The sequence below is a fragment of the Staurois parvus genome, unplaced genomic scaffold, assembly GCF_062004578.1.
Source record: "Staurois parvus isolate SC_StPar_1 unplaced genomic scaffold, SC_StPar_1.0 ptg000013l, whole genome shotgun sequence".
Taxonomy (NCBI): Eukaryota; Metazoa; Chordata; class Amphibia; order Anura; family Ranidae; genus Staurois; species Staurois parvus.
Genome location: NW_028317809.1, coordinates 13,191,897 through 13,217,322, shown reverse-complemented (window position 1 = coordinate 13,217,322; position 25,426 = coordinate 13,191,897). Strand labels below are relative to the sequence as shown.

At 40.8% G+C, this 25,426-nt stretch overlaps 1 protein-coding gene across 5 annotated transcripts in view; it reads left to right on the top strand.

Moving 5' to 3' along the window:
* Positions 1 to 24,964, top strand: part of TMEM150C (transmembrane protein 150C) — a 466,224-nt gene extending 441,260 nt beyond the window's left edge. For all 5 annotated transcript variants that reach the window (XM_089675844.1, XM_089675836.1, XM_089675826.1 and 2 more), the window contains 2 exons: positions 3,340 to 3,517; positions 6,951 to 24,964. In XM_089675844.1, the coding sequence (XP_089531970.1) occupies positions 3,340 to 3,517; positions 6,951 to 7,168 (396 nt within the window). In that variant the 3' untranslated portion in view covers positions 7,169 to 24,964. The remainder of the gene's footprint in view (positions 1 to 3,339; positions 3,518 to 6,950) is intronic.
* The last annotated feature ends 462 nt before the right edge of the window (positions 24,965 to 25,426 follow it).

Sequence of the window (25,426 nt, the reverse complement as noted above, 5' to 3'; positions counted from 1 at the left end):
GTGTGTGATTCGGGCAGAGACCGAGGGGGTGAGGTGGGGGGTTGAGAGATAGATTTGTGTGTCGTCGGCATAGAGGTGGTAGTTGAAGCCGTGAGAGTGTATGAGTTGGCCAAGAGAGGAGGTGTAGATGGAGAAGAGAAGGGGCCCAAGGACAGAGCCTTGAGGGACCCCAACAGAGAGGGGGAGGTGGTAGCATTATAGGCAACGCTGGAAGAGCGTTGTGACAGGTAGGATGAGAGCCAGGAGAGAGCAGAATCTCTGAGGCCGAGGGAGTGTAGTATTTTGAGGAGGAGGGGGTGGTCAACTGTGTCGAAGGCCGCAGAGAGGTCAAGGAGTAGGAGCACTGAATAGTGGCCATTAGCTTTGGCGGTTAGAATGTCGTTGGAGAGTTTGAGTAAGGCGGTTTCGGTGGAGTGTAGGGGACGGAAGCCAGACTGTAGGGGATCGAAGAGGTTGTTGTCGTTGAGGTGAGAGCATAGGCGGGTGTAGACGAGGCGCTCGAGGAGTTTAGATGTAAATGGGAGCAGGGAGATGGGTCTGAGGTTGTTCGGGTCATTGGGGTCCAGGGAATGTACTTGTTTATTTTAAAGTTTGTGCTTGATTTTTTCTGCATGGATGCTCAATTCTGGGTCAGACTTGAGATAAGCAGTGTATAGGGAGGCCACAGGGTAAAGCACAGGGAGTTAGGAGAGCACACTACATGGGGGGTAGGGCACATTATGGGGCATACAGCAGGGCAAATTACAAAGGATCAGGGCACATTATGGGGTACACTTTACATGGGATCAGGGCACATTACGTAGGATCAGGGCACCTTACATGGGATCATAGTACTTTACATGTGGTCAGGGCACATGGGATCAGAGCACCTTACATGGGATCAGACCACCTTACATAGGATAAGGGTACCTTACATGGGATCAGGGCACCTTACATGGGATCAGGACACATGGGATCAGACCACCTTACATGGGATCAGGGCACCTTACATGGGATCAGGGCACCTTACATGGTATCACAGCACCTTACATAGGATCAGGGCACCTTACATGGGATCAAGGCACGTGGTATCAGAGCTCCTTGTATGGGATCAGGGCACATGGGATCAAAGCACCTTACATAGGATCAGGGCACCCTACGTGGTATCAGGGAACATGGGATCAGAGCACCTTACATGGGATCAGCACATATGATGGGATCATAGAACCTTTTGTGGGATCGGGGCATATGGGATCAAAATACCTTACATGGGATCATGGCACATGGAATCAGACCACCTTACATAGGATCAGGGCACCCTACGTGGGATCAGGGCACATGGGATCAGAGCACCTTACATGGTATTAGGGCACCTTACATGGGATCAGCACACATGGGATCATAGCACCTTACATAGGATCAGGGAACCTTATGTGGGATCGGGGGAGTACCTTACATGGGATCATGACACATTGGATCAGACCATCTTACATAGGATCAGGGCACATGGGATCAGACCACCTTACATGGAATCAGGGCACCTTACATGGGATCATAGCACCTTACATAGGATCAGGGTACCTTACGTGGGATCAATGCACGTGGTATCAGAGCTCCTTGTATGGGATCAGGGCACATGGGATCAAAGCACCTTACATAGGATCAGGGCATCCTAAGTTGGATCAGAGCACCTTACATGGTATCAGGGCACCTTACATGGGATCAGCACATATGGGATCATAGCACCTTACATAGGATCAGGGAACCTTATGTGGGATTGGGGCATATGGGATCAGAGTACCTTACATGGGATCAGACCACCTTACATAGGATTAGGGCACATGGGATCAGAGTACCTTCCATGGGATCCTGAAACATGGGATTGGAGCACCATATATGGGATCAAAGCACCTTACATGGGATCAGGGCAGCAACCACCTTCATTTGCAGAGCTAAGCAGGGAAACTATGGGGAGTCCTCTTCTGTTTGTGTTGCTGTGTAGCAGTATTCCTCGCCAGCCCCTCTTCCCCTTCTCCCTTCCTGACCATCCCAGCTGATGTCGCATACAAGCATCCGGGATAGACAGGAGGGGATGAGGGGCCAGCGGGGAGCAGCACTGCGCAGCTACACAAACAGAGCTGCTTGCATGTGTAACTGCGTGTATGTCAGCATAGAAGATGTGATCTACCTGTCTACTGCCTGTAACTGACGGGTAAATCAACACAGAACCCTGGGGGACCTCCTGCAGAACCGTAGGGTTCCAGTTGAGAAACACTGATCTAACCAGTAAGTCTGTTGTTTTCCAACAGAACAAGCTGTCCTGCAGATGTAGCAGTAACCCTAGCGTTTCAGTTGAAAAACACTGATCTAACCAGTAAGTCTGTTTGTTTTTCAACAGAACAAGCTGTCTTGCACATGTAGCAGTTAGAGGGTTGAGACAAATTATCACTGACAGAGGTGCTTACCTCTCTTGCTGTAACTACGTACAGCAGTGTGACTGGAGTTTGACTTCAATTTGTTAGTATATCTAAATCTGCTAGTGCATCTAACACTTCCAGATTAACAGCTTACCAAATGTGTCTCTGTTGCTCCTTCATCCTAATACAGGAGGCGAGTTATTGGTTGGATCACCAAGTGAAAACAGAGGGACAAAAAACATAAAACAGATACAACCATCACATCTAAAGATTGTTAAGCTGCAATATTATACATTTTTGGTTTCAGGTTTAATACTTCTTATGAATAAAGCCAGCTATAGATGGTTTGAATCTGAACCGGACGAGATTTGAAGCATGTATTGGCAGGCTGAATGTACGCAAGTTGATCATTCATTCAACTTGGGCGCAACCAGCCTGCCGGATTTTGCACGTTATTAACGCTAGTAGCTGTTATAGTGGCTAGCAATAATCGCTGTGTGCTCCCAGCAGGGACAGCTTCCCCGCCAGGAAAACATAATGGCCCAGCGGGAGGGATTGCCCAGTAAGCACTGTCTGTGTTGATGAAGGAATCAAGCAAATTTATCTACGGCCTTTATATCTGTCTATGGCCTGCCTAAGGATTTATTTGCAACTGCATTGTTAGAACCACACTATGGAACCATAAATGTACCTTCTATAACCGCCAACAATTCATAACTTTTTCAGTATGTACCCTAAGGATTGTAACATTTTAAAATAGCTAACATTTTCTGGAGAGCTGCTTTGAAAGCCATTATGACTCTCTGAGTACTGTTTTCAGAAAGAAAATTCTTGTATGCCATTTTTATGTTTTTGTAAATAGTCTTCTTTCTAAGCCATGGCCCTTTAATCTTGTTAAAGAAATTGTGTTTAATAGCATATCCTTCTGTTTTTCTTCTGTCAGTTGAAGAGCAATGAACTTATACATAATGTTGGCACTTCCATGACCTTTGGGTTTGGCACAATAGCCTGCTGGATTCAGTCCATCCTGACCTTTAAAATAAACATTAAGAATGAAGGAAAAATAACTGGAATCCCTAGAGTTATATTATCAGCCACAATAACACTCTGTGTTATCATCTGTATCCTTTTTATTCATGTGGAAAATGTATTGTCTGTGTCAGTACAGAACATCCATTAATGTTATTCTGAGTAACAACAAGCCTGAAAGTTCCACAGTTCAGTATAAATCTTCCTGAAGTAGAAAGCATGCCCTCAACTTAAGCAATATATCAATTTCAAGGGTAGATTTAAAGCAGGGGACTTTGTCACCCCATGAAATGCTCATCTGTCTAGATTTAATGACCTGGAAATAAGATCCCTGCAAGTAACAATTTGAAGAAGGTTTGGTATTGTTCCAATGTAGAGCTAAGTATTCAATAAAGCAACAAGGCCACTTTTACACTCCACTTACTTCATGGGTAAGGAGGGAGTTACAAATGGAAATAATGTAAACACTTTAAAGGTACCTGTGATGACCACTGACATAATCTTTTTAATTTATTTAAAAAATTCTACAAAGATCTCCATCGAGATACTTCCCCTAAAGAATGTGAGCAAATTTTTCATATTGTCCATAAAGGATCGACCAATATCTCCATTCAAGAGACAAACCATAAGTTAATGGCCAGATGGTATAGAACCCCGGCCTTATTACACAAATTTAATTCCTCCAACTCTAATCTCTGCTAGCGATGTCAACAGGCAATTGGCACACTTATACAGATATAAGTATAAGATTGCCCACTGATCCAACCTTTTTGGTCTCAGGTACACTCTTATCACTTTCAAAGTGACAACTGAGACCCTACTCTATTCTCCAGAACAATACTTACTACATCTAACAGCTCTTCCTCTGAAACTCACTTGCGATGCACATGCTAAATGCGGCCAAAGCGTGTATACCAGTTCACTGGGGTTCCCCCACACCACCCACAATGGTAGAATGGTTTTCACAACTGTTGAAAGTAGCTGAAATAGAGGAACTAATTTCTATTGCTAAGGATTCTCCTTCTAAATTCACAAAAACCCAGGCCTGCTGGAGATATTTCCAAACAACCTCAGAATTCCAACAGATAGCGTTGCCCACTCCTTGTCCAGACAATGATAGTGCCACCCCTTCCTGAATTGCAATAATCTATAGAATGAACCACATATAACTCTCAGGCAATACTGAGCTGGGTGGGGCTGCTATATGCCCCCCCCCCCCTTTTATACTGTATCCTTTGGAAGGGCCTTGATGTCAGCGGCGGAACCACCTCTTTGCCAAATCTTGCCCCCCCCCTCTTTCTCTCTCTCATATTTCCCACTCCTCTTTTTATTCTCCCGATTATTGGTACAGCTTTATGCAGGGGGGATTACATTGGCCACAGTGCAAATAGTTGACCTTGAGAACGCCCCCTGGAAGTTGATACCTCCGTCAGCTATATCAAGAAACTGCAGTTTCTGGAATCAGGGGGCCCTCATGCCATTCCCTTTCCATCTTACTTCCTGTAGCAATTCCAAAATGTTATTGTTACTTGTGTTTCTCAGCTCATATACAAACTCTGGCTAATTAGCAAATAGAAAACTGTATACTTGATTCTGTGGCTCTATTCATTGGATCTAATGTAATTACCCTTGAATTGTACCTTTTTGATGTCTAATCATATTTGATTCTGTATTGACAAATTTATTTCAATAAAACTTGTTTGGAATAAAAAAAAAATTAAGTTCTATTAGAGCACAGCTACACAGCCAAATTAAATGTTTTACTTTTGTGAGATTTAACCAGTTTTGAAGAGCAAGCTCATCAGGCTGGAGCTACACAGGCAATTTTTAGTAACTCAGTCTTGCTATTAAAACCACTAAGGGATTGCTATGAGTTGCAATTGATTTTAAACCAGGTGGAACAAATGGCTCCCTATGGAGTACACCACTCTAGTAGTATGCAATAGAATCTTGCAGCGATGAACTGCACATGATCACAGCACTGTTCAATCATGCAAGAATGATCACTACTACATTCTTACTTTTGTAGTGTACCCCATAGGGAGCCATTTATTCCATTGGTTTAGTGATCAGTTGCTAAAGCTAGCTACTAGCATATCATTTTCCTTAGGGACGCATCAGGGCCAGTGCCCTGTATGGTAATTTCCCAACTCAGCCTGTGTTCGGTCTTACAGCTCTCTCTTCCTGCAGGTTCTGCTCTACAAGAGAACAGAAATGTACAGTACGTGATTTACCTATAGTGACTGTATATTTATTTTTGAGCTTTTTTTTTTTATTGTCACTTTACACTATTAAGAAAATGCCATGCTTTCAGACTTTTACAGAATAAAAAAAACAGACCATGTAGAGATGCATCGTAATTTTGATGAAAAAGGTGCATCTAGTTGTAAAGGGGGCTACAGCCACTGAAGCCAACATTTCTAGGAATGTCAATGTCCTATATACCACACTGCACTTGGTTCCTCTTGCCAAACCCCACGTCACTACAGGACACAGTAGCGATGTTTGGACCTAAGTTAAATTTCTGTTGAGCAATTGTCTGTTAATTATTCACTGGGCAAGTTGCTCAATGAATGTTTAATAAATATATCCCATACATATTAAATGAGTGAAACTCAACTGTTGACCTGTGGCCCACCAAACCCTATGTATCCTTTCCAGCTTAGAGAGGGTAAACAGATATCAGCTGCTTTATCTTTCAGATTATGTATTGTGGTAACTAGCACCATATGGCATACTTAGTGACGTTTTTGATGGACAGTGTTCACTGCTATACAGTTGTATTAAAAATGAACTGTATTTTAAAGAAGGTCCTCAAATATTTGCAAGATAAAAATAAAACTAAGTAAATATTCTTGTCACATGCTTTTTTCAAAGAAAAAAGTGACAATTCCCAGTGGATAAATCAGAGGACCACATGCTAACCACCCCTTTCAGGTTCCCTCACATGGCATTTGATGATGGTTCAATAATCAGTAACCTTGGTAGGTACCCTGAGCCTAAGTAGGATTGTTCCCTTGATGTAAGTATAGCTTTTGAGGTTGTCTGCTGTTTACACAGTTATACAGTATTAGCTGATGAGATGGATTGGCTAGATCTTCCACATTAATTTAAATACTAGTAAGAGCTGCATCTACTGGACTGCAAAATAAAATAATACTATACACTCATTTCTAGACAAGAAATCCGAATCCATTTGCTACAAGTATGGGTCAGAATTTGGTGTTTAATTTTTTTAGAAAGTTGGAAACTACAAAACTATGCTTGCTAAGATGTTAGAGACTTAAAACAGTCCTAAGGGCATATGCCAACAGGCTCTGGGTTTGTGTCAATGGACAAATCAAGCTTGATTTCTTGTGCAGGTCTGCATTCATTTGAGATCAGTGTTGGACGCTTGGAGATCATTCAGAATTATGTACACAGGCTGAATAGTATACTATCCTTGTAAGTAAACTGAGCTGTGACTGTATTTTATGTGCTTCTATACTGCAACACACCAGTCTTTCCTTTACTAGCACTCTACAGATTTCATCCTTGAATGGCAGAAAATGAACTTTTACGCACCAAGAGTCCAGTGGGTGCTTGTGATGTGTTTTATCATTTTTTTTGGGACACTGGCAGTGGAGTTTAGACACTGTAGATTTGAAATCATTTGTGTTGAAAACCAGCAGCACCAGGAGATTTTTCACAGTATGTCTGAAAATATGTCTGACATGTCGGAATACCAAACAGATCAGTTGTAAAAGTTATGTTCACAGAATTTGGCCTGTAAACGTGGACACAAGAACACAATCTACAGCTTGGAGTAAATGTGAGGACAATTAAAAGGCGGTAACAAAGAACAGCGCAACATTTTTCAAACTTTCTTCAGTGTTCATTTTTAAAAAGATATTTTTGTTTGAAAGCTGGTAAAAAACTGCTGCCTAGTGAAAAATTTGCACCTGTGAAGAGAAAGCATTCCTTGGATTACTATAGTTCATGGATCCTGCGCAGAAAGCAATCCAAATCATTTTTATCTTCATTCCTGTGCAAAGATATAGACTGCTGTACAGAATGAAACAACAAGAATGTGGTCCAATGTGAGATTATGTTCAAGGATTAACCAAGACTGGCTAACTTGTTGAATATTGCCAATCCTAAACTAAACTCCAAGTTTAATGCTTGTTTTGTCTAGGAGGATTAGAATAAGTACAAATAAATACCTTGTTCTTTATTCCTCAGTAGCCACAGCTCTCCATTGTTTCCGGGAAGAGTGTGGATTCTTGAAGTCCTCACGTACAATGTACATTATTCACATTGAGGTCGGAGTGGGAAGAGAGTTGACTTTGGGGATCTAGTCTTAAAAAAACTGGGAGAGCCTGCAGGAGCAAGGAATAAGAAGAGTATTTGTATTAATTCCAGTCTCCCTAGACCAAATAACATTAATAACATGGAATCTTGAAGTCCTCACATACAATATACATTATACAAATTGGGGTCAGAGAGCTGCAACTGGGAAAGTTGGAATATAATCGACTGGGGATCTGGTCTTAAAAAACAGAGGAAGCTTTCAAGAGGAAGGAATAAATTAATTATGTGTACTTATTCCAGTCTCCCTAGACCAAATGAGCATTAAAAACATAAATACAACAAATCCTTTTTTTGCTTTGAATAGAGTGTGCAATTTTGTTTTGGATAGAGCTGTCCTAGGTGGAGACACTTTTTGGGACAGAAAATACTGACAGAAGCTCTGACCCCTTCCTGTTGTACATGAAAAAGTGTTTTGCCATCAATGTTCATTTTCCCCCACTTCCTAAAGGCACCAGTCACCAGAACGGGAAGTGAGCTCTTCCAAACATAGACACAAATAGTGTTAAAGGCCTGAGTTAATTTCTAACCTTACTATATCCAAGGCTAAAATAAAAGGGTTTTGGCTAAATGTTTACTTTAAGTTAGAGGTTTACAAATTCTAATAGATTGTGAGGCTGGTTCAAGAAAACAAGAAAAAAAAAGGTGTGGCCATCTTGACAACCAGTTGGATTTCATGTTTCAGATAAGAGCTCTAAGCTTCTACATGTTTAAAAGCATAAGAAAATAATACTTGTTAAAGCATGTTGAAACTTCGTCATCTGTTAATGTTTTCTGTTGCCCTACTGGTTAGATTTCCCCTCACTTTCTATCTTAGTGGCACCGCTATCATCAGGACAGGAAGGTGAAGATTCCATCAGGGATACAGACAGCAAAAAAATTTAATTTTTCCATTCCAGATTTTCTTTTTCAACATCGCCAGCAGGAAAGTAAGTGGGGGAAAATCACTCCTGCGAGACCTCAGCAGAAAAAATAAAAACAGATTCTACCCCTTCCCTACTCCATTCAAAACTAAAAAGTTTTGACTGGAGTTGCACTGTAATGTTGATTTATTACTATTAAGGCAGCTTTAACTAAGTGCATACACATTTACATTTTTACAAAATGCACTTACTGCATATATCTTTACCATATATTTGTTGAAATTATATTTCAAAATGCCAGGCAGCTGTTGTTATATTTTAATGTGCATATTAGAACAATGGAATGGCCGTACCCTTAATAATGTGACTATTCAGTATTCTATAGTTATTTCTTTGTAAACATGTTCTGTTTACAGTCTAAACAGATTACAATAGTATACATATATTTTATTGCATTTAATGAAATGCCACTTAGCAAACAATCTGTGAGTAAGGATTTTTTTCCCTTACTACTGTAGTCTTTAATAAAAATCATGAAGGTTTAGGAAAAAGTAAAGCTGAAATTTAGGCAAGAAGCTAAATACACATTTGAGATACACATATGGAAAATGTTTTGCCTGATAATGGATTTGTATTTCTGTGTGTCCTTTCCTGAGATTTACACAGCACTACCAGGATGTTGACTTTTCTCTATGTCAGCTGAGCAATACAACCTGGTCATCTTCCTGCCCCTGTGACTGCACAGGTAAGGAGCTGAAGCAAACTTATTGGGTCATCACTGTACTTTCTCCTCTTGGCAGTGTGTTCTTTGTCAGCATATGTGCACACCTGATTGATTCTTTTTGCCCCTTCCTCTCAAGTGGACTGCTCTAGAGAAGATCAGAGGAGGCTGATGCCAAGCTGAATACTTACATCAATTATATTACGAAAACATTTAATAATTTTGTAATCAATACATACACTATATTGCCAAAAGTATTGGGACATCCCTTCAAATCATTGGATTCAGGTGTTCCAATCACCTCCATGGCCACAGGTGTATAAAATCAAGCACCTAGACATACAGACTGCTTCTACAAACATTTATTAAAGAATGGGTCGCTTTCAGGAGCTCAGTGAATTCAAGCATGGTATTGTGATAGGTTGCCACCTGTGCAATAAGTCCATCCATGAAATTTCCTTGCTACTAAATATTCCACGGCCAACTGTTAGTGGTATTATAACAAAGTGGAAGCAACTGGGAACAGCAACTCATGTAAGATGACAAAGCAGGGTCAGAGCATGCTGAAGCGCACAGAAGTCGCCAACTGTCTGCAGAGTCAATAGCTAAAGACCTCCAAACTTTTTGTGGCCTTCAGATTAGCACAACAACAGTGTGTAGAGAGCTTCATGGAATGGGTTTCCATGGCTGAGCAGCAGCATCCAAGCTTTACATCACCAAGCGCAATGCAAAGCATCAGATGCAGTGGTGTAAAACACGCTGACACTGGACTTTAGAGCATTGGAGGCATGTTCTCTGGAGTGATGAATCACGCTTCTCTGTTTGGCAATCCGATGGACGTGTCTAAGTTTGGTCTTTTTCAAGAGAACGATACTTGCCTGACTGCATTGTGATAAGTGTAGAGTTTGGTGGAAGGGGGATTATGGTGTGGGGTTGTTTTTCAGGTGTTGGAATTGGCCCCTTAGTTTCAGTGAAGGGAACTCTTAAGGTGTCAGCATACCAAGACATTCTGGACAATTTCATTCTCCCAACTATGTGAAAACAGTTTGGGGATGGCCTTTTCCTGTTCCAACTTGACTGCGCACCAGCGCACAAAGCAAGGTCCATAAAGACATGGATGAGTGAGTTTGGGGTGGAGGAATTTGACTGGCCTGCACAGTCCTGACCTCAACCCCATAAAACACCTTTGGGATGAATTAGAGCAGAGGCTGCGGGCCAGGCCTTCTTGTCCAACATCAGTGTCTGACCTCACAAATGGGCTTCAGGAAGAATGGTCAAACATTCCCATAGACACACTCCTATACCTTGTGGATAGTCTTCCCAGAAGAGTTGAAGCTGTTATAGCTGCAAAGGGCGGGCCAACTCAATATTCAACCCTACAGACTAAGACTGGGATGCCATTAAAGTTCATGTGCGTGTAAAGGCAGGCGTCCAATACTTTTGGCAATATAGTGTACATGCAGTAATGTGTGTGTATTTTTTATTTGGGCTGTAGTTTAGCTTTAAGGTGATAATCCACTAAACTAAAGCCCCACTCTGAGCTGCTCTTAAATCTACTCTTGCAGTCTGGTGGGGTGTCCACCTCATGGGTTACATGTATTTTACAAATACTTACCCTATTCCTCACTTCTGCAGTCTTCTTCTCCTCTTCATGCAACTGGTCCTTTAAAGCCAATTGAATTCAGAGGATGGTAAGTGCCTGCCCACAACTTGGAGAGTTGGACAGTGGAGGAGAGCCATGGCTACCAAGAGAGTGAGGAATAAGGTAAGTATATGTGCTTTTTCTTTTCCACCCTAGCCATGGTACATTTAATCCATGCAGTGTGAAGGAAGAGAGTAAGTTTAATAGCAGCACAGGGTTGGGCTTTAAAAGATAAGTAAAAAGCTGGTAGTAGTGTTGCTGTAACATGATTTAGAACCCTGAAAAGTATGCTCACTTCTGGGCTATGAGGAGTGGAAACACTCCTTCCCTCCTGCAATAGGACAGTATTCATTGCCTGAGCCAACTACTGGCAGACCCAAGCAGTGTCATATGGGAAACTGTTGGCATTAACCTATACAGTTGTGTCCAAAATTATTCAACCCCCAATGCTGTAAAGGGGTTTAGGGACTATAGTGTACATTTGGAATTGTATTCAGAATCAAATCCTACAAGGACGTTGTAACTACCCAAATGCAACTAAAATGACATCAATTGTTTATGTAATACAGTAGTAAATGGTTCTTATGTGGTTTCTTCATTGCCACAATTATTCAACCCCTTAAAGACTACCACTCTGAAGAACAGAGGTTCATACAGGTGCTTTCCATCAGGTATTGAAAACACCTGTGGATGTCACCGAGCAGCAATCAAGCATAATAAGCACCAATTAGGCAGCTTTAAAATGACTGTGATACTCAGCTCCTTCTAGACATTTACTGGTGTGGTTACAAACATGGTGAAGGCAAGAGAATGGTCCAGGAAGACAAGAGAAGAGGTGATTTCTCTTCACAGGAAGGGCAATGGCTATAAGAAGATTGCAAAGATGTTAAACATACCAAGAGACACCTTAGGAAGCATCATTCGCAAATTCAAGGCAAAGGGCACTGTTGAAACGCTACCTGGTCGTGGCAGAAAGAAGATGCTGACTTCGACTGCTGTGCGCTACCTGAAGCGTAGAGTGGAGAGAAGTCCCCGTGTGACTGCTGAGGAACTGAGAAAAGATTTGTCAGATGTGGGTACAGAAGTTTCAGCCCAGACAATAAGACGCACACTGCGTAATGAAGGCCTCCGTGCCAGAACTCCCAGGCGTACCCCCTTGCTGTCTCCAAAGAATAAGAAGAGTCGACTGCAGTATGCCAAAAGCCATGTGGACAAACCACAAAAGTTGTGGGATAGTGTTCTGTGGACTGATGAAACAAAATTAGAACTGTTTGGGCCCATGGATCAACGCTATGTTTGGAGGAGGAAGAACAAGGCCTATGATGAAAAGAACACCTTGCCTACTGTGAAGCATGGTGGAGGGTCAATCATGCTTTGGGGCTGTTTTGCTTCTGCAGGTACAGGGAAGCTTCAGCGTGTGCAAGGTACCATGAATTCTCTTCAGTACCAGGAGATATTGGATGGAAACGTGATGCAGTCCGTCACACACCTGAGGCTTGGGAGACGTTGGACCTTTCAACAGGACAATGATCCCAAGCATACCTCCAAGTCCACTAGAGCATGGTTGCAGAGGAAAGGCTGGAACATTTTGGAGTGGCCATCGCAGTCACCAGACTTAAATCCGATTGAGAACCTCTGGTGGGACTTAAAGAAAGCAGTTGCAGTGCGCAAGCCTAAGAATGTGACTGAACTGGAGGCCTTTGCCCATGAAGAATGGGCGAAGATACCCGTAGATCGCTGCAAGACACTTGTGTCAAGCTATGCTTCACGTTTAAAAGCTGTTATAACTGTAAAAGGATGCTGTACTAAGTACTAAGATTGAATGTCACTTGGGGGTTGAATAAAACTGATAATGCTGTGAGCACAGAAAAGACATTTGTGGTTATTTCATTATAACTGTTATGTTATATTTGTCTGACCTACAAGTGCCTCTTTAATGTAAATGTAAGCAAGATGACTGAATGATCAAAAGCAATGTCAAACTGGCCAAAACACTCAATTTCAGTGGGGGTTGAATAATTTTGGACACAACTGTATGTAAATCTCTATCTTCAGAAAATTGGTACTTGCAAAGAATCCATCAGAAGCTACTTTGCAGTGCATAGCAGGAAAGCTAAGCATCAGGTACAATCTGGCACCAAAAGGGGCACAATACTGAACTTATTATTTTGGATTATGTATTGCAGAAACATAGAAAAAAGTGTGATGCATTCATCAAAAATCATGTTTTTAAATTCAGCTAGCCCTAAATAAATCACCTTTCTGCAGTCCTCTGCACAACAGTACTCAGATTGGGAAAGGGAGGGAGGAATTAGGCACACATTGCTATCCTTGAAATCTTGCTGACAGAAGAAAAGTGATTACTCATCAGCAAGCTGCTATCTCCAGTTGCCTGGACCAAGCTGTAGGACTTAACAGCAGCAGAAGTCCAGGACATAGCTAAACTGAGTACCATTGTATTCTATATTAAAAGAGCTGAATTACAAATCCTTCTGCAGGTAAAACAGTTCACATTTCACCCTTATGTTACTGTGTATTTAGCCACTTGGGTGGAGTTCGGGTTAAAGATTGTCTGATATCTGTGATTTCCATAAATTCTGACTTAAGGTCTTCTACAGGATACTGAAGACAGTAGCAAATAACCTTGGAGGACCTCAGTCAGAGTAAGTGTATTTGTAACGCTCTCAATACATCATGGTTTTGATTCTCACAGAAGCACAATCATTGTATTGATTTTTACAGTGGTTCATAAACATTTGTAGGATCAAAATGTGAATTTCATTGGAATGGAGAGGATACTTTCGGCAGCTAGATAGTTCTCTAATTTTTGACTTTCTTCTCATGGTTATAGGTAGCCATCAATTTGTCCTCGTTTACTGCAAAGTCAAATGGATTTTTGTTTTCACTTTTAGACTAAGTAAATGGTGTAAATCGGACTGCTTACCATGTACAAAAGAATTATGGCAGAATTTAATTAGGTAGTTTTGCAGTGGATAGAGCACTTCTAGTATTGTATAATGTAAATTGTATAAAGTCTACACTAACCTGGATTTTAATTACGTTTTACATATTCCGGTGAGTTTCAATATCATTGCTTTAGTTACACAAAGTCCTGCCTTATGTACTGTCATTCACATGCTGTTCTGTAAGGCCATAAACGATGAATGACTTGTGTCATTATTCATATCAAGCAGCTGGCCCGGCATTGAAGTCTGCATGGGCCTACAATGATCATCATGTTTAATATTCATATTGATTATAAGACATGATGTTAAATGACTTCCAATTCCATAAATGAGTTTCAGTTAGGGTTCAAGTGATTTATGCAAAATGACTGGCTTGAATTATCACAAATAACGAAGACAAATTATTCCACAACAAACACATAGCTTGTGATTTTTTTTTTATTAGGGAAGATAAAAAAATCAAAATATGTAAATTATATTTACAAAGTGTGAGTTTGGTATTCAGATATGCATATTACTATAAAAACCATGTCTATGCTGTATAGCAGGCTTTCTTTGATTATACTGTACATTGCTCATGGCAGTGTTGTTCTCTAACCCACAGCAGCCAGTAAGCTTCCAGTAGTTTTGTTCAGTTACACTAATAACAAAGGATCCTGGAGTATTGACATTGCAGCACAACATTGCTCCTTGCACTGATTTATTAAACAAAGATCTTGGTTATATAAAGAGACAATATTTAGAGAGGTATTTTGTGTCTTAGAAGTTCGTCTTTTTAATTCAGAAATGGGCAGAAAAGATAAATTTTTATATTGAAATATATCTGTATTATTTTTTAAATGTGAAAATGAGAGAAATCCTTTTTTTCAGCTGTACCTTATGTGTTGCCAGTGGAGCTTGCATGTATGAGCACCTTATCAAAAGACATTTGCAAATGTTATGTGACATATAACAGCTAGTGCTAACACAATACTCTTCTCTTCAGTACAGTGTGTGAAATATCTGCTGCGCTATTACCGGCACTGTATCTTGCAATGGACTGGCACGTTTCTTGTTTTAGACTTCAGGCTTGCAAAGCCAATAGATTTTACCTTTTTGGGGCTTTTTCTGTAAAATAATCGTATATATAGCAGGGAAATACTGCCAAATGAGGGGTTAAAATTGTCCATTCTTAAACTGCTGTACCTCTGATTAAAGCCCAACTTAAAGTGTTACTAAACCCACAACAGGAAAGTCAGTCTGTATATGCAGTAAACCATGCTTGTTATACTCACTGTGGAACCTAAGGGGTTAATCCTCTGCATTGTGTAAAAATGCTGTTTGATCCTGACTTCTCTGATCCTCCCCTTCTTCCAGTATCCCTCTTTTATCTCCTGATAAGACATTTTGTGTGGAGTTACTCTGCACATGCTCAGTTTGGTGTGTATTGCTAGAGAGGTTTTTTTTTTTTTCTTGGGGGAGTGCATGTGATGAGCACAGGGCCAATCAGCAGTGTCCAGACAGAGGTCAGGGGTCCTGTATCCTCCTAGAGCAAAATAAAAACTTCTCCTACAAGCTTTAACATGCTCAGCTGGACACTGATAGAAGTTACAAGACTGCTCTAACTGCTAATGACAAAAGGTGTTTAGCAGTTTATATTTACTAAAATAATTGTATTTCCATGTTCTGTGTACTGTGGGAGACCAGATATAGTGAATGCAGGGTCCTGGGTTTAGTAACACTTTAACGCATTTCTTAGCCCTTTTTAAAAAAAAGAAACAAAAAAGGTAGGCAGCTACAAAACCTGTAGCTGCTGACTTTTAATAAAAGGATACTCATCTGTCCAGGGGTTCAGCGCCGTGTTCACCCGAACCGCTTCTTCGCTGGTCTTCAGGTCCCCAGCGCTGGCGTATTTATTTTGGGCAGCCACTGATTGCCCACTGTGCATGTGAGAGACACGCAGCCCCATGTGAGTGGTCCCGCAATCTTCTAGGGAGACATGTCCCAGAAGGTTCCGGGTGGGCAGGGAAGAACTTCCAGTGGATTGCAAAAGGCGATCTTACTCAAAGTGAGAGCTGGTACCTGTCCAAACCAGGTACCCTCCCCCCCCCACCCCCCAAAAAAAGTGCCAAAAACAGGAGAGGAGGGCATAAAGCAGACCTTCCTCTTTTGGGTGAAGCTCTGCTTTAAAGCCAAACTCCAGGCAACTATAAAAAATGCACTGCAAGGATTTATTGCTTGCTTTGGTCTAGGGGAAAAACAAAAGAATATTTACTTGCCTGATCCTCCATTCCTACCCACAGCTAGGCCTGTCCTCGCAGCTTCCTCTCCTCCACACTCCTGACATCATCAAGACCAAAGAAGAGTCCATAGCCCTGCATTGGACATGATGACCTCGGGGGAGTGGAGGATCATGTAAGTAAAACTGTTTCTCCTCTCCACTAGACAAAATGAGCCATGAACCATTGCAGTGTGGAAGCATCCCCATTGTAAGAGATAATTTAAAATGTTCTCGGAGTTGGATTTTAAATGTTTTTATTTCAATTTGGATAAAGAATGGAATGGTTAGAGACAATCAGGTAATTTCTATTGAAAGCATTGTCCCTATTTTGGAAATTTCCCTTGACTTGTCAGGACAGGAAGTGATGTCCCTTCAAACACAAGTAGAGTTATGGGTGAGAATCTCAGAGTTTTCTTGTCCTGAGGATAACCATAGCCCTTGTTTCTTGCATGGATGTCACAGGGACAGGAAATGAGGGACAATCTTGCCAATGTTACAGACAAGAATAGAAACCTGGCAAATATCAATTCTCACGCTATTAAAAGAATGGTTGGTGTCAAATTTGAAAGTATAGCTGTACCTTAGTAATGAGTTGCCCCTAGTGCCTGAGTTTTGCCCTCTAGGTCTTATACTGACCTTCAGTTTTAATCCAGCGATCTTCGCTGCACAGCTCAGTTTGGAACTGCACAGCCTTTTCTATATAAAATTCTTGATTTATACTGCATATTAAAAGATCAATCGTATTCATTCATTGGGAAAGCAGTACTCCAAGCTCAGAAAGAAGCAGCCATTTTTGAGAGAGGGATTCCGAGTACAGCTGCACAATTTAAAATGCTAGATTGGGGCTGAGAATGAGTAGTAGACAGCACTTAGGGAGGTGGGAGGAAAATCATTATAGCTCAGCTGTACAAAGGTACAGTTGTCCTTCAGGGGCCAGTGGTGCAGTTAGTAGTGCAATAAGCACACTGCCTTTAGCACCTGTATCAAATTAAAGTTGTGGGACAGGTTTCTGTTAGCAATATATTAACGGCAGTTGCTATAGGTTATAATCCAGTAGAGGAATAAGGTTGCGGAGTATCATATCTAAATCTCCTTACCCACAATTCCCTGTTAGCATTATGTCTTGACTTGTTTTTATTTCAAGCTGAAATGCTAACATTGGTATAATCTGCTACAAGTGGAAAGAGAAAATACTTCATACAAGAGAAAAAAAAAAAATCATGTAACATATTGCTATACCATGGCTTATTATTGAAGAACTCCATACAGACAAGTGATGTGTAAAATGTACTATTTAACTTTCTGCCAACAATAGAATACTGTGGGAATTGTGAACGTTAAAATACATCCATGGTTCTGAAGATAATAATCCTTAGCAGTAAAGGTTGCATGGGTCTGTCTTAAGGCTGGTTTACACTTGCAGCGGTAAAAATTGGTGGCAAAGTCGCAATTTTTTTGCAGGGCATGCAGCTGCGGCACATTTGTTCTTCATTTACAGGTTTAATATTTAACCTCCCTAGCAATCTGATTATGTCCATATTTCTGTGCTCAAAGCGGTACATTTTTTTGCATGGAAATATGTATTTTTTTTATTGTAGGCCTGTAATTCTTAGGAATAACTCACTAAAATCTGTCCGAACAAGAGTCTAGTAAACATCCCGGGTATGGTAAAATTTGAAACACGAAATCATAAATTATAATTGAATAAATAATCATAAAAAATAATAATATAATAATAAATTTAATTCAATAATATAATCAAACCAAAAACACTGAAATTTAAAATATAGCGCCAAGTTCGCACACCACTGAGCAAAGTCGCAAAATTGTTTTCAGTGTCTGATGATGAATTTCCCCACGAATCATTATCACTCAATTCTGCAAGTGGTTCTAATTTACTATCGCTGTTCTCTAGCTGATCTAAAACCACTTTTGACCTAAAGGGACGCTTTTTGGACGCCATGGACGTTTCTCAGTTTCCAGGCAGAAAGAACAGCAAAAATGCAGGCAGGGCACAGGACAAAGCACTAGGGACAAAATGTATGTGAAATGGTTTGGTATAGTAATGTTTTACTATGTGATTTTAGTGTATTTAGTGAATGTCACTTTTTGTCATTTTCAAATTTCCCACCGTTCCATCCCCCGTACGTCCCGACGTCGCAGGGGACGGAACCCAGAAGACAGATGCCGGCATCCGCCGGAGGACCTTACAGGGGACACTGCAGGAGGGACATCGCTGGAGTGCAGGACAAGGTAAGCCCTAGTGTAGCTCGGGGTTACTGCTTGTGGTGCTGAAACTTTACCACGAGCTACACTCGGGAATACAGCCAGGGAGGCTACAACAAGTGGTGAGGAGGCAACATATTGCTTCTCCACTGTCTGTCAAATGCCTCTGAAAAGCAGCCCACCGTGGCAAGGTCTGCCACATTTGTAAACTTAGCCTTATGCAGGCCATACATGGGTCAAATTCCAAATGATTTTTCGTGCGAAAATCGAAAACGTTCGCTCGGTAATCCGATGGTGCCATCAATGATTTTGAAAATCGGCCGACCAAGTCTTAAAGTTCACCCCAAATAACAGGTGAGATTTCTGTTCCTTCCAGGTCATGGCTCATGCGCATATTCTTTTCGGAAAAACGATTGTACGATTTGACCATCATTGAGTCGAAAATTGGTCGTTTTTGACGGATTTTCCAACATGAACGATCACCGAAAAGGGGAGGAAACACGAAAATCGGCCGGTGCCATTGACCTACTAACAGAGCGAAAATCGGCTGATTATTCTTAGGTCCGATTTTCAGACAAAATATCGGTCAAATTTCGACCCATGTATGGCCGGCATTATAGTTCTGCAGCTTTACATCAATGCCTATACCTATAGTAATATAGTACAATAATATTATGAATGGGTGCTCACATGCTTTTTCTATAATCCATGCATATTAACCTCTTGGCAGCAGTGCCTCCCGGCCCTTTAAGAGTTTCAGAAGCCGGGAGGTGGGCAAGTTTTAGGGTCATGTGACCGCCGTGATTCGCCATCACAGCGGTCACATAATTGGAAAAGGTCCCGATTGCAAGGGGAGATCGGGACCTTTCCGTGAGTCACGGACATATGTGCTTGGAGCATGCATGGCGCGCGCTTTCAGCACATATGTATTTTCTAATGGCACGCAAATATGGGGCCGCTCGGCGTCAAGGTCTAGATCCCGAGAGGCCGCATATTTGCGTGCGCTCGGCGTCAAGGGGTTAATAATGTATACCAAAAGAGTTTCTTCTCATGGAAGGGATGACTTGCTAAAGGTTACATTTGTCAGGAGCAGTAAATCTTTGTTCCCTTCAAACAACTAATTAGACTAGAGAAATTCAAAACTTTTCCTGTTGTTTAGTAATTTAAAGGGAATGGAATCTTGTTGGGTCAGTGTAAAATATATGCCTTTTGGTAAATCATCCCAACAAAAAGCAATATACAGTATAAAATAACAAACTGTTCTAGTCCCTCGAATGAGCATGCCTGTGCAGTTAAAGTAGGACTACTAGGCAACATTTTTTTGTTTCATTTTGGATAGAGCAAGGGAGGGTTATAACCCGTCAGATTTTTTTTTTTCTTTTGTAAAAAATTTTTGCCTTTAGTTATACTTTAATTTTTATCTAATGCAAACCATGTATAAATAACTAAAGGCATTTTTACAGTCCAATAGGACACATCTTAATAGGAAAGAACATAGTCATATAAGTTAGCAGACATTCAATCTCTTAGAAGAATGGTTCACAAAACAGGTTTTACAGGGGCTAGGTGTGGTCATTGGTATTTAGCACTCTGTGTCCTTGTTTTACCAATACAGTGTTCATTGATCCCCTTCTACCATACTCAACATGCATATTGAAGGGGTTTGTTTAACCACTTGACCTCTGGAATATTTACTCCCCTTCCTGACCAGACGGCGCTGCATTACTTTAACTGACTCTTGCGCGGTCATGCAATTAAATTTATGTCATTTTTTCCCACAAATAAAGCTTTCTTTTGGTGGTTTTTGATCACCTCTGCATTCTTTTTTTATTGCATTATAAAAAAAAAAACTATTTAAAAACTATTTAAAAAAACTATATTTTTATTTTCTTCTCTAAAACAGTCAATAAAAACATTTTAAAAATTAAAATTCTTCATAAATTTAGGCCAAAATGTATTCTTTGGTAAAAAAAAATCCCAATAAGTGTATATTGATTAGTTTTCCCAAAAGCTATAGCATCTACAAACTATGGGACATATAGTGGAATTTTTTTTTTTAAATACTAGTAATGGCGGCAATCAGCGACTTACAGTGATCAGTGCTAAAAATAAGCACTGGCATGGTACTAATAACACTAGCTGGGAAGGAGTTAAACATCTAGGGTGATCAAAGGGTTAACTATGTGCCTCGCTATGTGGTTGGTGTACACTAGGTTGTGCTTTTACTAGGGGAAGTGAAGGATTGTGTCCCCAGCTTTGCAGGGACACACGATCCTTCACTCCCCCCCCCCCCTCCTGTCAGAACAAAGCTGTGCCTTGTTTACATAGGCAGAGCTCAGTTCTGTGTACTGCATGATAATCGACAGGTGCCGGCGGACATCTGTTCTCTGGCACTCGCAGATCAGTGCTCACAGCAGAAGTGATCCACCAGTGGCGTGGTCATGCTCCCTATGGCAGAAGTGCAAAATCACGTGTATATATATATATATATATATATATATATATATATATATATATATGTGTGTGTGTGTGCGTGTGTGATTTTGCACAGGAGGGCCGCCCTGTAGCCGTAAAACTGCTATAGGATAGACCTTAAGTGGGTAAAAAGTAAAACTGGGAAAAAACATGGCAAAAAAGCAAAGCAACTGACCAATAATATTTCACCTTTTGCAGAGATGAAAGCAGACATTTACCACCTGCTGGGTTGGGGGCTTTTGCTATATTGTGCAAGCACAGCAGAATTACCTACTAGTCTACTCTTTTTCAGTGCTAGCAGGTCCATGATCACTGTTGCTGCTCAGCCAATGCTTCTGCATTGTTCTTTTGGGTCTTACATAAACAGAACTTTACCACCGGTTGGGTTGGGGCTTTCATCATAATGTGCATGTACGCAGACCAGAATTAACTACCAGTCTGTTCTCCTCCAATGTTGGCAGGTCCATGATTAGTGTCATTGGTACGCCAAAGCTTCTTTCTCTCGCCTTTTTGCACTTGCGGTCTGGCACTTTTTCAATTTGGCCATTGGTTGGCCAGTGATGATGTAACTCCTAATCATGTATGCTGGATTTACATTGTCTTGCCACATTGAATAATAGATTACCCTTTTTTAAAATCAAAATTCATCATTTGTGCTCCAACAGGAGAGTTACTAAAACTGATGCACTCAGAATCTGGTGCAACTGTGCATGCTAGCCAATCAGCTTTCAACTTCAGCTTGTTCAATTAAGCTTTGGCAATAAAATCTGGAAGCTGATTGGTTTATATGCAGAGTCAAGCCTTAGTAAATAACCTCCATTGAGTTGTGTAGTACAGAATATGTTCCTTAGAGCTGACCATAATTTGCAGTGCAGAAGTTGCACTATACATTTGTTGCACTGGCAACTTCCATTTTGTCTAGTTTGGTTCCATTTGTCTTGTTTTGTTTCTTTCAGTGTATGTTTTTATATATGTTCTATGCGCACAAATGAAACTTATGGTAAATCTAAAGCCATAACTTTTTTTCCATTTTGGATAGTGTAGGGAATGGTTACATTATCTGTTAGGGGTTTCTTTTTTCCCTCATTGGGAAGATTTCCTTTCACTTTACTGTGACAACTCAAAATCTGGAATTGGTGTAACTTTTCTTGATATGGGACTTTATCAAATCCTTCTTCTGAATCTACTTTTCTTGGTGCTGATTTTCTCTTCATTGCTTGTACTGTACCACCATAAAGCAATGTATCCACCCTCCACAGGGGTGACCTATGGATTTCTAGGTAGTATGGTTTGATGAATTAGAAACAAAAAAACTGAGGTTCTAACCATTTCCTACTCTAACCAAAACGTTTTGGTTTTGGATACACTTTTAAGAAAGTACCCAGTAAGAATTGCTATAAGACAAGTTACTCTGTCCATCATGATTGTGCTATTAGAAAGAGCAGCGGGGCCACCAAGTGGTCATCATTGGTAAAAAGTGTTCAGTTGATACTGTGAACGATGGTAGTTGTCATGTATTAGTTTTCAATTGTTAGCTCTTTATTTATGTAACTTTTCAGTTTAAACAGCATATAAACAAGTGTTATGGTCATTATGTATGATCTGTGAGTAGGGATAGCTAGATGAATACACAGCTCAGTAGTGAAGGTTCTAATAACAGGTATATCATTTTGCATAAAAAGGATGTTAAATCTCAAACAAACTTTAATAAGAGATAACAAAAATGGGGAAAAAAAATGTTTACGGAAGCAAGCATTCCTACCAGAAGACAATAGGAAGACTCACCCAGATTGTCTTATATCTCTTTTATCTTTACTCTGTGTCCATTGACTCCTACTGGCTCTTTACAACTGTCAATCACTACTTGTATCTTGTATTTAATAATTGGAGAATCAAGCTTCTAATCAGTCATGGTTTCCCTTCAATCTCGTAGCCTGGGTTCACATATATATGTTGCAGTATATTGCATGTGATTCGCACAGGAACCGCACCGCATTCCTGTGCAAATCAAATGCGATTTGTGTGTGGTGCGATTGAAGCCATACATTTTTTTATGGCTCTAATCGCACTGTACCCGCACCAAAAAGGCTCACAACCCTTTTTTTGGTCCGCAGTAGAATTGGATCGCATGGGTATTCACACCTATGCAATCCAATTCTGCACATCACACCACATTTTGGGGGCCGCTTTTGGGGTGTTGTTAACTTAACATACATACCCGCAGCGGTACGCATTAACAGGGTGCGATTTTGATGCGGTGTGGAATTCGAACAGAAAACGCTGCAAATTCCGCACCGCATCAGTGTGAACCAGGGCTGAGGATCCTTTCACGCTGATGCACTGCAGTTTGGCAGCACCGTGGTGTACCTGAGTTTTCTTATAGACTTTCTAATATGTTCTGCATTTTAGGCACGTTATTCTGAAAGCGCACCAAAAACGTTTTGTGGACCGCTTTCGGGGTGTTGTTAACATACACACCCAAATCGGTTCGCATGAACTGGGTGCGATTCTGATGCGGTGTGGAATTCGCACCGCATCAGTGTGAACCAGGGCTGAGGGCCCTTTCACGCTGATGCACTGCACTTTGGCAGTCCTATAGACTTTCTATTATGTTCTGCATTTTAGGCACGTTATTCTGAAAGTGCACCAAAAACGTTTTGTGGACTGCTTTCGGGGTGTTGTTAACATACACACCCAAATCGGTTCGCATGAACTGGGTGCAATTCTGATGCGGTGTGGAATTTGCACCGCATCAGTGTGAACCAGGGCTGAGGGTCCTTTCACGCTGATGCACTGCACTTTGGTAGTCCTATAGACTTTCTATTATGTTCTGCATTTTAGGCACGTTATTCTGAAAGCGCACCAAAAACATAGCATGCGGGTCTTTTGGTGTACTTTCAGAAAATGCCCCAAAAACATGTGATATAATAAAAAGTCTATAAGAAACCGTGAGTAACCCACATGAAAACCTCAGGTACTCTGCGCTGCACCCAAACCATGGCACAACAGTGTGAAAGAGGCCTTATCTGGGGTAAGATGATAGGAAAGGCAAGGGCTGACCAGAGCAATAGAAAGCATTTCTTTGTCATGAGTGACACATGGAGGCTGCCATTTCTGACCTACCATTCTTAGATCTCATGCACATGGCCATCCATGGCTGTACACCACTCAGATCAGTGTATATTTGTTGCTGGTATGGCCAGGTGTTTGTGATCACTTGCAGACAAGAATCCAGTACACATCAATGACAGGCTGATGCTGGCATTGGCTGTCATTAAAAGCAGCATAGGGTTAGGGACAGATGAGCAGCTCTATACACAAATAGTTTGTGATTTTCCATAGCTGCAGGTAATTGCTCCATGTGGAAGACTACATGTGAACAGCTGCAGAGCCTGTCATTGATCTGTAAAGGCTGAGTGGCTGCGGCTGATCGCAAGCGCCTGGCCACACCTGCCGCTGATGTGGGCAGTACACAGCTCTCTTCGTTCAGGTGAATGAAGCTTTAAAATGCTAGTTGCCTGGCTGTCACATTGACCCTGTAAAACTTTTAGTCACTGACCCGGAACAAGTATGCAAATAAGGACTTACCTTATCCAGATTAGTGAGACAGTGAATTTTGAAATTGGTGTGTTAGCATAAGAGATAGGAAGCAGGAATTTTCAAGTGGAGATCTGCAATGGCTGCCTGATCCATCCTTCCCTGCAGAACAAGGAGCGGACCTTTTCTTTCTACATTCCAAGTTTTATTTACACTATAAACAAGCATATATTATCACTGAAAAAAAAAAGATGAACAAAGATTTTTTTATTAATAGAGATATATGTATTTTGTTTTTCTTTTGTTTCATTTTTTTAATGTAAATAAATGAAATATATTGTTTTTGATATATTTTTATAGTCCATTGCATTATTCCAATATGAGTTGTCAGTTTTATATAGATATGTTAATTTAGAGGTCATTTGGGATGTAAAACATCAGTATGTATACTTTGAATAACCCAGCACTACCGTATGAAAATAAACAAGCATTTCTTGAGCAACCTGTGTGTACTTTTTAATTGTCTACCACTAGCAAACATTTACCTACAAATGAATGTTGCTGAGTTGTTTGTTGTCCCCAGGAATAAGTCTGAAATGGATTAAAAAAAAACCTAATATGACAAACAACATTCAGAAATTATATATACAGTATAAATTATACATTTATATGATAAACAGCATAAAACAAAAGTGACCCCCCCCCCCCAACCCTTGACCTGAAGCTTAAGCCAAATACAGTTTGATGGTTAATCCAAAAGTGATTGTAAAGGTTTATATATTTTTTTAAACAACAAACATGTCATACTTACCTGTTGTGTGCAAAACCATCGCAATCATCTCTTTGAGTGCCTCCATAGCAAACCGCTTGCTATGGGGGGCACTTGTGGGGGCTCAATTCTGAGCCGGACTGTGAGCATCTATAGACACACACAGCACGGCTTGGTCCCGGTCCCTCCTCACAG